Source organism: Poecilia latipinna, unplaced genomic scaffold (assembly GCF_001443285.1).
Source record: "Poecilia latipinna isolate Pla-1442-1.1 unplaced genomic scaffold, P_latipinna-1.0 Scaffold3073, whole genome shotgun sequence".
Taxonomy (NCBI): Eukaryota; Metazoa; Chordata; class Actinopteri; order Cyprinodontiformes; family Poeciliidae; genus Poecilia; species Poecilia latipinna.
Window position 1 is genome coordinate 27,936 of NW_015115689.1, and position 13,788 is coordinate 41,723.

Genomic DNA, 13,788 nt, shown 5'->3' on the forward strand with positions numbered 1-13,788 from the left:
CGGGGGGTTTTGAGGAGTGTAAAGAACATATTTTTTAAAAACCCAATTTTTTTAAAAAAGAAATAAAAAAAAAAAAAAAAAAAAAAAAAAAAAATTGTTCAACAAACGGATATAAAGGCTGGAATTCCCACATACTTCTTGCATCTTCCATGCCTTTCACAGCGAGACAGCGGCACTTTGACCACACAGGAGGTGAAAGCCACCCACAGAGCGTTACTCTTGCTGTCTATCTGCATCCCGATGATGCGCTTGTCTTCCACGCCATCTATACTGCACCTAGAAAAGCCAAAAGAGAGGGTCAAATGTTTGATTTATATTTTAATGCAATGAAAAAGACCAAAGAGAGGTCAGGACAACACAATAAGATTAAGAGGGGATTTAAGAGTTAGTTTCAAGAACAAAGTACGCAGATTAAGATGCAGCAGACAGATGAACTGTGGGCTCAGCAAGAAAACGGATAATGCTAGCCGAGTGTACACGAGGTCAGGAGCAGAGTGGGAGATAAAGAGAGATAAGAAAAAAGGGTGATACGGATACAACAGATAAACAGACAGATGGGCGCTGTGAGCAGTCAGCAGCACTTAAGTGTAAAATCCACCAACAGTAACTCAAGCCCATCCATCCCTTCCGCACGCGACCACTCCTCCACCCCCGTTAGCCGACTTTGTCTCCACTGCCCTGCAGGAGCACGCTCTAATCCCTCTGGGGTGTGTCGAGCATCCTTCTATCCTGTCTTTCCCTCCGTCCTGGCATCCCGCTTCTGGGATTTAATCTCCTGTTCACAGAGCTCTGGTCCTGCATTATCGCTCGCAATTAGGGCTTAGAGTCCATCTACACTGGGTAATGCACAACAATCGGGCCTGCGTTGATCTAGCTGGCCAGGCAGGGAGGCAAAGTCACTTACTGTACACGACTGAAGCCAGATGGCCAGCAGCCGGCGAATGCTCTGCTGCAGCCAGCAGGAGAGAGGGGGGAGAAGGAAGGGAGCTAGAGGGAGAGGAAGAGACACGGAAACGAGGAAGGACCTTCATCTCCTTCACATGGTCTCTGAATGCAAAAGTGTTGACCTTTTTTCAACACTAACCTTTGTAACAAAATCAAAGTCTAGTGTTTTTAATTGGGACTTGTGGAGTGAAAGGTGGAAAGTGTTTTAAAAATTTGGATTTACCCCTTTTCCAGATTACTTCATTTGAAGTTCCACATAGCGCTCTAACTAAACCCGCAAGTCTTCCAGATTTGCACCACCAGCTCAAACTCACTGAAAACAATTTACGTAAAAATTAATTCTCAAGATTCCTAATTGTTTTTAGTACGGACTTTGACTGTCTCATTCTGGGCCAAAAGTTTTATTTTATTCTCCTTTGACCAAACTGTGAATTGCATTTCTTATGACTTTCTTCATGTGACTTTAATAGTCATTCAGTCAAAAGATTCTCCCACCTCAGCTGTGGATCTTTCAGATGTTCAAATTCAAGTCAATTCAAAAACACTATTTTGATCCCAAAAGGAAACTGAACCAAGATGTTCAAAGCTTAGAATATTGTTTTCTAATTGACGATTGCTGCACTGACTTGTCTGCTCCTTAATCTTCATGACACTGTTTGCTGTACAAAATTCAGACAAATTTTTAACCTAAATGCACTGAAATAATTTCAAAATGCCTGGCATTTTCCATGAACATCTTGCAAAAGGAGTCTATCTTCATCAACCGTCTGTGCTGACATAGAAAATTTGTAATATTTTAAAATCGCAGTCGGGGTTCAGAAAAAAAATCTTTCCAACGGCCGCAAACAGCCCCACGGCCACACTTTGGTACTTATTATGCTCTAACCCTTCAGTTTCTCGTCTTTGGTTTTCATGACTGTTTTCTCTCTCCTGTGTCCGTACTGCCACCCCCCCTCTCATTCATTACCTCTCAACCAAATATTTGCTCTGGCAGGACTGCACTGCATCAGATTTTATTTTTTTTTTTTTTCTATTGCACGACAGCTCTCTGTTCACCGTTCTCAGCAAAGTTTGGGGTTAGAAAGGCTCATCTATACAGCACAATCCTACAAAGATGTGATAAATTAGCGGGACATCCGATGCTGGCTCTGAAGACAAACGCGGCCCTCTGCCTGAGCATGTACGTGTGTGTTTCCTTTAATCAGCCGGCATTTTGGAAAGAACTCGGCTCCAATGCGGTTGGGAACCGCACTCCAATGCTATCCAGAGCTTTAGTGTCTGTGTCTTTAATTTAGAAGCTGTGGTTAGGCAAAGTGTAACTTGATAAAACTCCTTTAAATGATAGAGTAGCCATCTGGGTGACTGGCTTCACTTCAGAGCTTGGGTCGGGGGAACCGGCGGGTAGCGGTGGAGCTAGTGGGTTGGCTGACTTGATCGATGGTAGAACAGCAGAATGAAACACTTCTGAATCACTTAACACACACATACAGAGATTAGGGAGAAAAAAAAACTGGCCCTCTTTTGTTTGTGGCAACTGTATCCATGTGTTCCCTCTATTGGACACACATGCTCACAAAGCTACGTACTTGTCCGGATTGTAGACGTTGAGCTCCTCGAGGAACAGGCTGTCGTTCAGGAAGCCTTTGTTCATTTTGGCCAGAAATTTCAGGATGATGCCCTTCTCGGATCCCAGGAACACGACCGTGTGGTTCCTGTGGGGGCCCGCCTCGTTGTCCACCACGATCCGCGTCAGGCGATACCTGGAAGAAGGATTACCGGGTAAAGTAAATCAACCAATCAGTTGATTAGTGCAATTTGCAAACACACATAACGATGTTTGAAAGAGCAATAAATGTTGACGCACATCAAGTAAATGTTTTGAGGTGAAGTCCAGATAATAACTGCAGAGCCAATCAGTTAATCACTTAATGGGCTTTTCATTGTGTATATCAAGTGTCTAAAAAAGACAACAGAGCAGGAGGGGGCTGTTATCTTGTTAATTAAATGTTATTTTATATTCATCAGACTGTCATAATGCCTGTAGGGGGTTAAAGGGAGAACAAAAACATGACATCAAAGTGTCTCAAGCACCCGGAAACAAGCACACATTTATGTTCTAATTGCTGAAGTTGAGACTATTTGACTCTGAACCTCGTCCATTTAATCTGTTAGAGCAACAACAGTACAGATTAGCTCCTGCAAAAATACCTTTTCTTTTTATGAGTCAAATCTCTGTTTTTAAGTTCAGGGACAAATAAATATTCTCCTCAACAAAAAGGAGAATAATTGCACATTGGTTTATGTATTTTAATATATAATGTGGAGAATATATGTTCTCCACATTGGAGATTGCATCTATTGGATCGGATTTGTTATGGCAACAGGGGCTGTTTTCAAAGGTTATGCAATAAATGTGGTTTTTGTTGCACTTCATTGTTTCTGGTATATATGGCAATATATATGATTTATTTTTCAGAATAATAATTGTATTGTACTTACAATTATACCAAATGTGGTGATAACTCCGAAACAAAATATGAAAAATGTCTGTTTTTCTGCTTCAGTGTACCATGGCGTTTCCCTGGTGGTAGCAGTGGGATTTCAACCCATTCCCTGTATTACAGTACCATTCCTAGATGGTAACAAGGTTCACCAAAAACAGCCCAGATAGCTCAAAGTTGTTTTAATGAGATGTCAGTGAAGGTTCTGGAATGACTGAACATTTTTCTTCATGTATAGGGCATACAGGAAGCACAGCACTGCCCCTCACAAAACTGTTGTTGTACACATTTGTCAGCTGCCAGAAATAGCACTACTATTTCTATAAGGGGAAAAAAGAAATATGAATTTAGATTTTCTGGCTGCTAAAAGCAACCACAGTATTGCTTTAGTATTGCAGTGTTAGACGGACATCTCTTGAATGAGTTTGTGAAAACTACTACAAAATGTATGTATAAAATATAAAAAAAATAAAGTGTTTATTATTACCAGATTATTTTCATAACTCTACTACTTAAGTAGTATAAGTACAAGGTTTATATGTTAAATTTGATATTAGAAAAAGAAGCTGCCTGATTGATCCTGAAGTAAAATAATTTGTTATACACTGTCTTAAATATTTCTGTAAATACAATGATATTGTGAAAGTGGGGTATTTTTACTCAAAAATGACTCAATCCACATCTAGTAGAAATAAAAATTCTAAATTTTCTCACCTTTACTTTGATGTTGATACCTGGCTTGTTTTACTTTGCATTCTTTTGCATATCTGCTGGAACTCCTGCACCATGCACCTATAAATTTATTACCACGGCTTTATATAATTTGATAACCAGGCTGCTTTCATTTTTGACGGGTTGTTGAAAGATTTTACTGCAACTTAAAGCCATTAAAATTGCATATATAACCAAGACGTGCTTGTCAAATATTACAGCGATGATTCAATAATAACTTCAATTATGTACCGTCATGCAAATTCTCTGTTTATACTGAGGAAGATTCACTCGCATCGAGATGTCGAAAGCTTGAAACTGAAAGAAAAGCTGACTGTATGACATAAATTTGACTGGCAATTATCATGGTAATGCATGTCATCCTGATGCAGTTGATCACAACTTTATTCCCGACACACATGTTCTATACAACTCTGCAATTGACACATATATTTCAGAGGCGTTAAAGTACTGGATGTTCCACTAATTCCAGGTTATTTTCTTATATTTATGTCTTGCATGCCACACATTTCAGACATGTGGAACATGTTTTTTTTTTTTGTTTTTTTTTTAATATAGCAAGACTTATTGTAAAGCACATGGAGTTTATCTGCTGAGATTGGGGCTTTTCAATTTAATTAAATCTATTTCAATCAGAAGGAACTGACACAGCTGAGTGTTGGTTTACACCCCAGCCTGATTAAAGTGTCAAGATATAAGATATGGAGGAAGCTTTGTGATTTAGCTTTACTGTATTTCGGGCCTCTTTGTGGCATCTTGTATCCATACAGCCTGAGGTTGTTCCGTTTGTTCTCTAAAGTTAAGGGGTTGTTGCTAACTGGATTGGAGAATGTTTCGAGATGGACGCTTCAAAAACACAGATTAAGGCTTTAGGGGTTAATAGAACTAGATTGGATTTAAAGATTACCGATGAAAGCTTATCCGGAAATCTAGGAAGTCCACAATTGCCGTCATTAATGTTGACTGAGTGTTCCTTGTGTAAAATCAGTTTAAAAGTGATGCACAAATGTTCCTCTAAAGATATAATTTACTTGAAAAAGCACTAACCTACTCCTGCTTGCTTAAAGTTTCCCCTAAAATGGTCAGTGCCAATTCACAAAGCCAAAAATATGAAGTTATTAGGTTTTGATTCATTCAGTCTTAACAGGAGCTCCAAAGGGTATGAAATTAGGGTTTTAACTCACTAAAATAATACAATCTCAGTGAATAAGGCAAGGTCTGTCTTTCCTATTTTGATCCAGATAACAAAAATCACAGCGAGTGTAATTGTTCAGCATGTGTCTCCTTCTTTGAAGTGATTGACTGCGTCCAACTAGCTGAGCTCCCTGCCAAAACGCTGCAAATCTCGAGATAAAACAAAAAAAAAAGCGTCTTCATATTGAGCAGAAAGCCTATACTTGATATTCGGGTGTCCTCTCTGGGGTGTGACAAGGATCAAATCCTATTACTGATTTCATTTCCAGTTGACTTCAGCTCAAAATAGTAATCCACAATAAAACCCCAACAGGGGTTTTTATATCCACTCCACATGCCTTTGTGATACTTTTCAAGCTTAAATAATTCTTTCAGCAATTGGCCCGCATGTTAATCGACATGTTCTGCTGATTGGGGTGATATTTCAAATCAGAAACACTAATGAGCTCTTTCATGCTAAACTGTTTATATTGTAACAGAGACAACACAGCAACTCGGGTCTGATATGCCAAAATAAAAGCTTTTATCAAGGAATATTGATAAAATATTCCTTGCCCGCCACTGAGGCATGTCATGGATGTGCCCAGAACTGCTAACTCCAGAGCAGCTTTAGGTAAGAAGAAGAAATGTGAGGATATAATTATTTTCATTAGGAATATGTTGAAGTGCTGGAGTTCAGCTTAAAAGAGTAAGGATTTTTCCACCTAACCAGTTCCAGACCTAAACGGAGGTCAGTGCACCACTAAAGCGCCGCTGCTTGCATTGAAAATCCAGTGCTATCTTGGCACCATCTCTTAGCTGGACCTGAAGAAAAATCTGCCTTTATTGGGGCTGGAGACCAACAGTCTGCATGAGTTTTAAACATTACATTACATGTGAGGTAGTTTTTTTTTTTTATTTAGACCAGAACAATAAAAAAATACGGCAATTCTGTTCATTATCTGTCATCTTTATGGGTTTTTAGGTGGTTTTGAATAGTCTGGAATATCATTTAAACATTTTCCAGGTCTGGATGAGTATGTATGTGACAAGCCTGAAAGGAATATTTAGTTTCCAGGACAGACCTGTTTAAAAGGTCTGTCCATTCATACAATATGAGCTGTTTAAATGTTTCCTTATCATCTAGTTAGTGTACCAGATGGACTTTTAACTGATTTTATAAATGCTGTTTGCAGCTCTTCAGGCTTATAACAATTAAAGATCTAAAATGCTGGTCTTTGTTGCCAAACAACGATAATCAGACTGTCACTTAAAACAGCCATTATATGTTAGACTGATAACATTAAGATGTCGGTTTGCTGGGATGACGAGAAAAGAAACTGTCTCCCTGCAGTGCAGTCATCTACAGAGATACAAAAAAAACAAGTCAGTCATTCACAGGAAGTGGTGATATAACTTTGTCTTCTAAGAACAAATCAGTTCTTAAGTATTGATCTAAAGATTCAGTTGGATGTAAACCACTTGAAACGTGTGTTTGATAAAATCTTTTGTGCATAGCTTAAAAAAAATCAAATAAACCTTTAAGATCAAACAACAAGCATCATGGTGCAGTAGGTTTTAGGAAACCTTCAGGGCACAGGGGGAAAAGCCACATTAACTAAAAAGAAGTCTGCTCTCCAGTGTACTGTCTGGGGAAGCTTCAAGTCAAGAGAGGGAAAAAAATGTCTTTAATAAGACCTTATAGATGTTTTCAATGAGCTAAGGATCAAGATAAACACCAGTGAGTATCTTAAATACTCACTCCAAAGATTACTACTCTGTTGTGTAGGGGGAAAAAGATAGCAAGGTCTGAATTAGCGTTTCCTCCACTCCAAGAAAAATAGGTCAGTTGCGGGTTTGTGATGGAGCACTACTGTCTTTTAATGAGTCTAACTCTCTGAGCAGCACTTCAGATAATTGCCAGCCTGGGCTGAAGAGGCTCACGGACCTCTGACGACGGCGGGCTTTTTGGAGTGCAAGGTACTCACCGCACCATGGTCTTGAGAAACCAGGGCCTGTGGGCGATAGAGGGCACAGCCTCGTCCATCAGGGGATGCATCTTGATGAAGTTCAGAGTGTCGTCAGGGAACTCATTGGATACCTTGTACCTCTCCATGGATGGAGTGCCGGCACAGCTGCCAGGTCTGCAAATGCAGTGGAGGGAGAGGACGATAACAAAATGTGAGAAACGGGGAAAGAAAAGTGTCATAAGGAGGAAACGTTTAAATGGAAAAAAACTGTTTAAAACGAGAAGCCGCCAGAAGACAGAAAGTCTAATTCCCTTAAAATCAATAAGACTGAAGTCATAAATGGCTAAACACTTATTCCTAGAGCCTTCGGTCAAACAGGAGGACACATGATGTCTTCTTTTCTGAGTTTGGGGTAATGCACTGAGACATTCTATCAGTGTGATCCGTTTACAGGAGCTGGTAAAAAAGAAGCTGCTTTTGATAGCATATCCTCTTTGCAGGCATGTCGCCTCGGAGAGCTTGTAAAACCTCTTTACAGTGCGCTCTTTGATACCCTTTCACAGCACATAACACACACCAGGTCCCTGAAATGTCAGACAGCTGGCCTTGCACTGTAGATACGTAAAAGACCAAGCCTTAAAATACACATTTGAGCGTCGTCCAGAGAAATAGCTTTAAGATGCGCATATGTGGTGCTGCTGGTAGAGACATTTCAGTCAGATTTGCTCCGTTTTCCCACTTTTTCTTTCCCGTTTGAGAACTGGAAGTAATTTTACGAAAGCATATGTGGTTTGACTCGGATGGTGAGGCCTCCTCCCAACATCCCGGGACGACCCTTCAAATGGGTTCACAAAACTGTGGCTAAATCTGAAAGTTTTTAAATACAAACGAGATCCTGCAGAATGTGAGAGAGCTGCGGATAAACCAAGAACTGTTAATGTTAGTGAATTGGCTGATTTTCAGCTTTGTGGTCCTGACCAATCTGAAGGATTTTTCAACCTCATTAGGCAGTCAAGAGGAAGCTCTAAAGGCGAAAGGATCTATGTAAAATATCTTTTTGCTATGGAGGTATATCACCTCTTCAGGCTGAAACAGGACCTGTAGCAAGATGTAAAAAGGCTAAATTTGCTTTGTTTTATCCTGTTGAGCTTTCAAACTTTGCCTATCATGGTGAACATCCTGAATGATTTGTAAATATCAGATTATCTGGTAAGAATCAACATTCCTTGAAGTCAAGATGTTAAAGGCAAGTGGAAATGTGCAGTCTTTTTTTTTAATTAATCTATTTTTAAATGATAAAATCTGCCTGATTAGCAACTTCTTTACAATGTAAAAATACTTTGAATTCCTACATAAACATCAGCAGATTAAAGCTTTTCAAGAACCAAATGTGGGAAACTGGCTACAAAACTTTGATCATTGACTTCCTGCTAAAAGAAAACACATTTAACTGTAAAATCCTGAGCCTAAAGTGGATTCCCAAATCTATGAGGCCGCTGAAATAAGCTACAGAATAATATCTGCTGTTAGTTTGCAGGGTATGCACACACACACATGCACGCATATGGACGGCAGAACCGAAACAGACATGTATTAAATATGAAAATCTGTAAATGATTGGGTTTGGGAGTCTAGCACATGGAGGAACAGACTGCCACAGGACCGGACCTTGGTGGCATTGTTGCAGCTCTCCATCTGCTTGCCTGTAGATAAAAAGGGTCTGAATGCGGCAGAGAGCAGAAATTTAATCAATCCCATCAATTACTGCAGTAAGCAAATGTGAGCATATCTGCTTCTAGAAATGTCTGACCTCACTCAGGGTAAACAAGTCGTTATATACACTAATCAAGGTAAAAAGGGTGAACTCACTCATGTACATTCATTTATGCATTAAATTAGCAATGTAGAGCTTGTGTTTTGTAGAAGAATCAAATCCCCTGGCTTTAAGTGAGGACCTATACACCCACCAACAATTATCGTAGCCCAGATCTTTGTAGTGAATCTGTTTTTTTTTTCCTTCCCTCCAGGAAATAAGAAAAACTCTCAGTGCTCTAATTAACAAGAGATAGATGGGAGATTGATCAGGTCGGTACATTTGTGGAATTAGCCAGCCATATTTAAAATGATCTCATGCTTCATTTGCTGATGCTTATGAAACTGCGGGTGGGGAGCAGGGGAGCTAATGTGTGCAACTATGAAAAAAAGATTGTGTTTATGTGATTGAGAGCGGATGTATGCTCAGTATTTTGCAAAAGTTTTCAAATCTCTTGGACTTTTCATCAAATTACAAGGAGAAACATAAATTTTTATCAGGGTTTCATGTGGTGGATCAACATAAAATAGCACAAAAAAAGAAGGTAAACACAGACAGTTTTCAAGTAAAATAAAATTATTATTCTGCTGATGCCCCAAAATAAAGAACACTTCTGATCAGCCTGAACACACCTTCCATGATGAAAGATGGTGGTGGTAAAAAAATGCTTTTCTACTGCAGGGACAGGAAAAAAATATCATAGTAAGTGGCAAGATGGACAAAACCTAATTCTGGGGAAAACCTCAAAGACCTGAGACAAGATTGTTGTCCAGCAGGGCAGGACAACAAGCCTAAACATGGAGAGATTCTGTAGCAAGACCTGAAAAATTGATGTTGACACATGCTCTGCATCCAGCCTAACCCAGCTGGGTTGTTTTGTAAGGAAGGATGAGCAGAAAATGTCACTCTGGATGTGCAAAGCTGCTGGAGACATTCCTCAAAAGGTGTTTCTACGAAGACTCAGGGGGGCTGAATACACACGCACTCCACGGTTCTCAAACCTTTCTCAGAATTTTGAAAACCAGGAATCATTTTCCCTCCAGTTCACAATTATCAACTACTCCTTGTTGGTCTATCACATAAAAAGTATTCAAATAACCTGAACGTGAAATGGTTGAAGCATTGTGAATAGTTCTGCAAGGAATTGTAGATGATGTGCAGCAGATGTTCAAAAGAGATGATTAGAATAACAGAAGTGCAAGTAGGTGATTAGATAACAGTCATTTTCAGTTTTCTAAAGAAATGACTTGCGTGATTGAGAGCAGTTTTTGAGAGTAATGACAGAAAGACAGTCGATTCTGTATTTAATGCATTTGCCATGTGTGGGTGTGTGCGTGTGTGTGTGTTGCTTGTCTGTACCTTGGCTTGGGAACCCTCTCTTCAGGAAAAGGCGTCCAGGTGGAGTCTGGGGATTTCTGCTCTTTGAATCGCCCAGTGAAGGCGCGGGCCACCTCCGCCATGTCGTAGGCACACACTGCTGAACCTGGAATGCTGCCATAACACAAAAACACACACATTAAAGTAAGGAAACAATGCATAAACAAGCCACTGTCTGAACATTTCACAAGGAAACATCTTGCCAATTCTGGACTATCACTGAGAGACAGAGACATGGATTTACAATCCATTTACAGAGGCGTTTAAATCTCCTGCCTTGTTTTAAATTTCGAAGGAGAACTTGTTGCATTTCTAAAAGCAATCATTCTTCATAGCATTTCATACATAAAGTGGATATAAGAAGTCTACATCCCACTGTTTAGCACCAGTTTTGTGTCATTTGAAAACACTAGACCAATGTAAACGTTTTCAGATCCACCTTTAAACCTGCCCAACATTTCCCTGGAATCCTTTAGATGAGAACAAAAAAACACTTAAAAAATTAAATTACCAAAGTTAAACAAATGCAGGGTAGAAATATGATAAACCCCAAATGAAGTTTGGCTGATATTTTCTGACATCTTCTGGGTCACATCACACCTAAAACCATCAGAGACAGTCCATACCACAGGTCTCTATCAAAAGGCTCCAGTCAGGAGAAGGCTGCAAAACAATTTCCAATGAACCAAAACCAATTGGAGAAAATTATGGCTTCTGTAAATGTACATTTGGAGATTGAAAATCTGTGGTGTGAAAATGTTCTGAAATGGTTTATCTTGGTTTTTGCACCATAGAAACCTGATATTTTAACAAGTTTATTCAGGATTTTTAAAGTCTGCTGTAATAATTTTTTTTCTTTAATCGTTGGCCTACAGACTGGGTTTCCCCAAACTCCTTCCTTATGACATTGAAGTTCATTACAAATCCACTATTGAGCTCCATCCATGAACAACAAATAATTTTATTACTGCCTCTCTTTTTTTAAATGGGGAAAAGAATCGTCATCTTCAAATAGCGGCGCAGCAGCTGCCTTTGTGTGGAATCAATGCATAGCTGATCAGTGACTCATTTCTCTATTTCTTTATCCAACTGCATTCAAAAGTATAAGAAAAAAACTTGAGAGAATCCGTTTTTCCACCATTTTTCCTTGGTTGAATTTTCTCGGCGTTGCATCATGAGCTAAACTCGTCTCGTAGACATTGGGGAGACGAGAATACACAAGGGCAGCATTATAGAGAGCAAGGTCAGAAAGCTGTTAATTCTCTGCTCAGCTGCTAAATTACAGTAACTGCTGTCGCTATTGAATATGTGCAGAAAGCAGGACCATTATATTCATTTTTTTACCAGACAGCTGACGAGGAGGAGAGACTGAGAACGAGGTGGGCAGACAGACAAACTCGGAGTCTTGTCTGCACACTAATCTCACTCCCCAACTATGAAACAGAAAATGAATGCTGGAACCTTATAGAAATGTTTCAGAAGTGCCGCTTCATTGGGTTATAATGTTCATTAACCATGCTCAATTGCATTGTCACAAGTAATTGTCTTATCTGCTTAAAAAGCGGCCATAAAATAGAGAATTACAATATGTATGAGCTATCAGACGAGCTCTGTGCTTCTGTGGTAATTTTCAATTTAGATTAAAAACTCCCATGGCCCTCGAGAACAGTTAGAAACATGAAACAGAAACGGAAAATAAGATTTAAGGCCAGCAAGTCAAAAGGGCGGCGAGACTGTTTTGACAGGAGATGTAAATGTGTGCCCTGTAACGCTCAGAAAGTACGTGTCGCCGAGAGGCGCAGCAGCTCTACCGACGTTAATAAAGGTCAGGCTGTCAAAATGTTTTTAGAAAGTACTTCTAACTGAAAAAGATAACCAGGATAAGAGCTGGAACAATGAAAATCAGCTTCTGGCGTGTTCACACCGATCTGAGATGAGCCTCCTAGTTATTCAGGATACCTGTTGTAAGGCGTGGAGAAAGTGGCCATCACCACATCCCGCCCGTTGATGTGGATGACGTCCGTGACGGCCTGCAGGATGTTGAAGTAGAAGTGGGAATCCCCAGGGATGGAGCAGTTCAGGCGGGACTTTAGGAACGACGTCCACTGCTTCTCCAGGACGCGAGGAGAACCTCCGCGGTCATTCTTGCAAACCCTCGCCACCCGGGGAAACACCACCTGGTGGAGTCATACATTTAAAATCCTATGGCATCTTTGTCAGTCACATCTTAATTTCTAAGTGGTGTACATGGACACTTATAGGCATGTAAGAGTCATAATTAGCAGGTTTAAGTAAGAAGGAAACTGTGATTTGCACTGTTCATAACCAATTATGAACATTGATTATGAAGATAACCAATGTTACGGTTGGAACGGTTAGTAACAATAACCAATATTGGTTGTTATCCTATATTTGATTGAAGCACAATCCAATTCCTTCTACTTGTTCTCGTTCCACTAAGTGAGAAACTCGGTATTTTAGCATGAATAAAATAAGCATTATGTTTCCATAATACATAGTTGATTGAATTTTACAGGAAGAACCAGAAAAAAAATTTAAAATTTAAAAAATTATGCAGTGTTTGTGACACTTTGTCTTTTTTTTCTTGGTGAAACCTTTATAGCACACCCAGCTGAAGCTGCACATTGGATAACACTGGGAATAATTAGCTGTTCTTTTCAGCTCCTCTTTTGCAGTTTCACCATATAATTAGATTTTGAGAAAAAAAACATTGAGGATACTTGATCCCATGTCAGGTGAAGCTCGGGTCGATCCAAGCATTCATTAGAAAAGAGTGAGGTAGACTGGAAAGGATGGTTCCACAAATCAAAACCCTTTTACAGAAACTTCTGTCACAGATGAATAATTAGGTGCAGGATTAACTTGTACTGTATAGCCAAAAATATTCACTCAGCCCTCTATCATTTTACTCAGATGTTCTAACCACTCCCCTGGCTGCAGGTATGTGAAATCCAGCACTTTGGCATGCAAACTGCTTCTACAAACATTTGTGAATGGAGCTACTAATGCAACAGCAACGTACTAGATGATTTTATGTCTGACTTTATGGGCATTTCCCCAACAGTTCCAACAGGAACACCAGTGCACAAAGCAAAGTCCATGAGAATATGAGAACATAGGTGGAGAAACTTGACAAGCCTGCAGAGTCCTGACCTCAACCATGACAGCGCACTTTGAGATAAACTAGAGCAGAGACTCTGAGACCAGCCTTCTTGTCCACCATCAGTGTCAAAGCTGATGTTGGACAAGACATGTT

The 13,788-nt window shown here is 39.7% G+C and overlaps 1 protein-coding gene across 1 annotated transcript in view; it reads right to left on the reverse strand.

Moving 5' to 3' along the window:
* Positions 1-13,788, reverse strand: part of LOC106940045 (semaphorin-6A-like) — a gene marked incomplete at its 3' end in the record, with an annotated part of 45,842 nt that overhangs the window by 14,035 nt on the left and 18,019 nt on the right. Inside the window, exons 7-11 of the mRNA XM_015022670.1 lie at positions 12,471-12,688; positions 10,494-10,625; positions 7,340-7,495; positions 2,532-2,705; positions 136-276 (exon numbers count right to left, since the gene is read on the reverse strand). Of these exons, the coding sequence (XP_014878156.1) occupies positions 136-276; positions 2,532-2,705; positions 7,340-7,495; positions 10,494-10,625; positions 12,471-12,688 (821 nt within the window). The remainder of the gene's footprint in view (positions 1-135; positions 277-2,531; positions 2,706-7,339; positions 7,496-10,493; positions 10,626-12,470; positions 12,689-13,788) is intronic.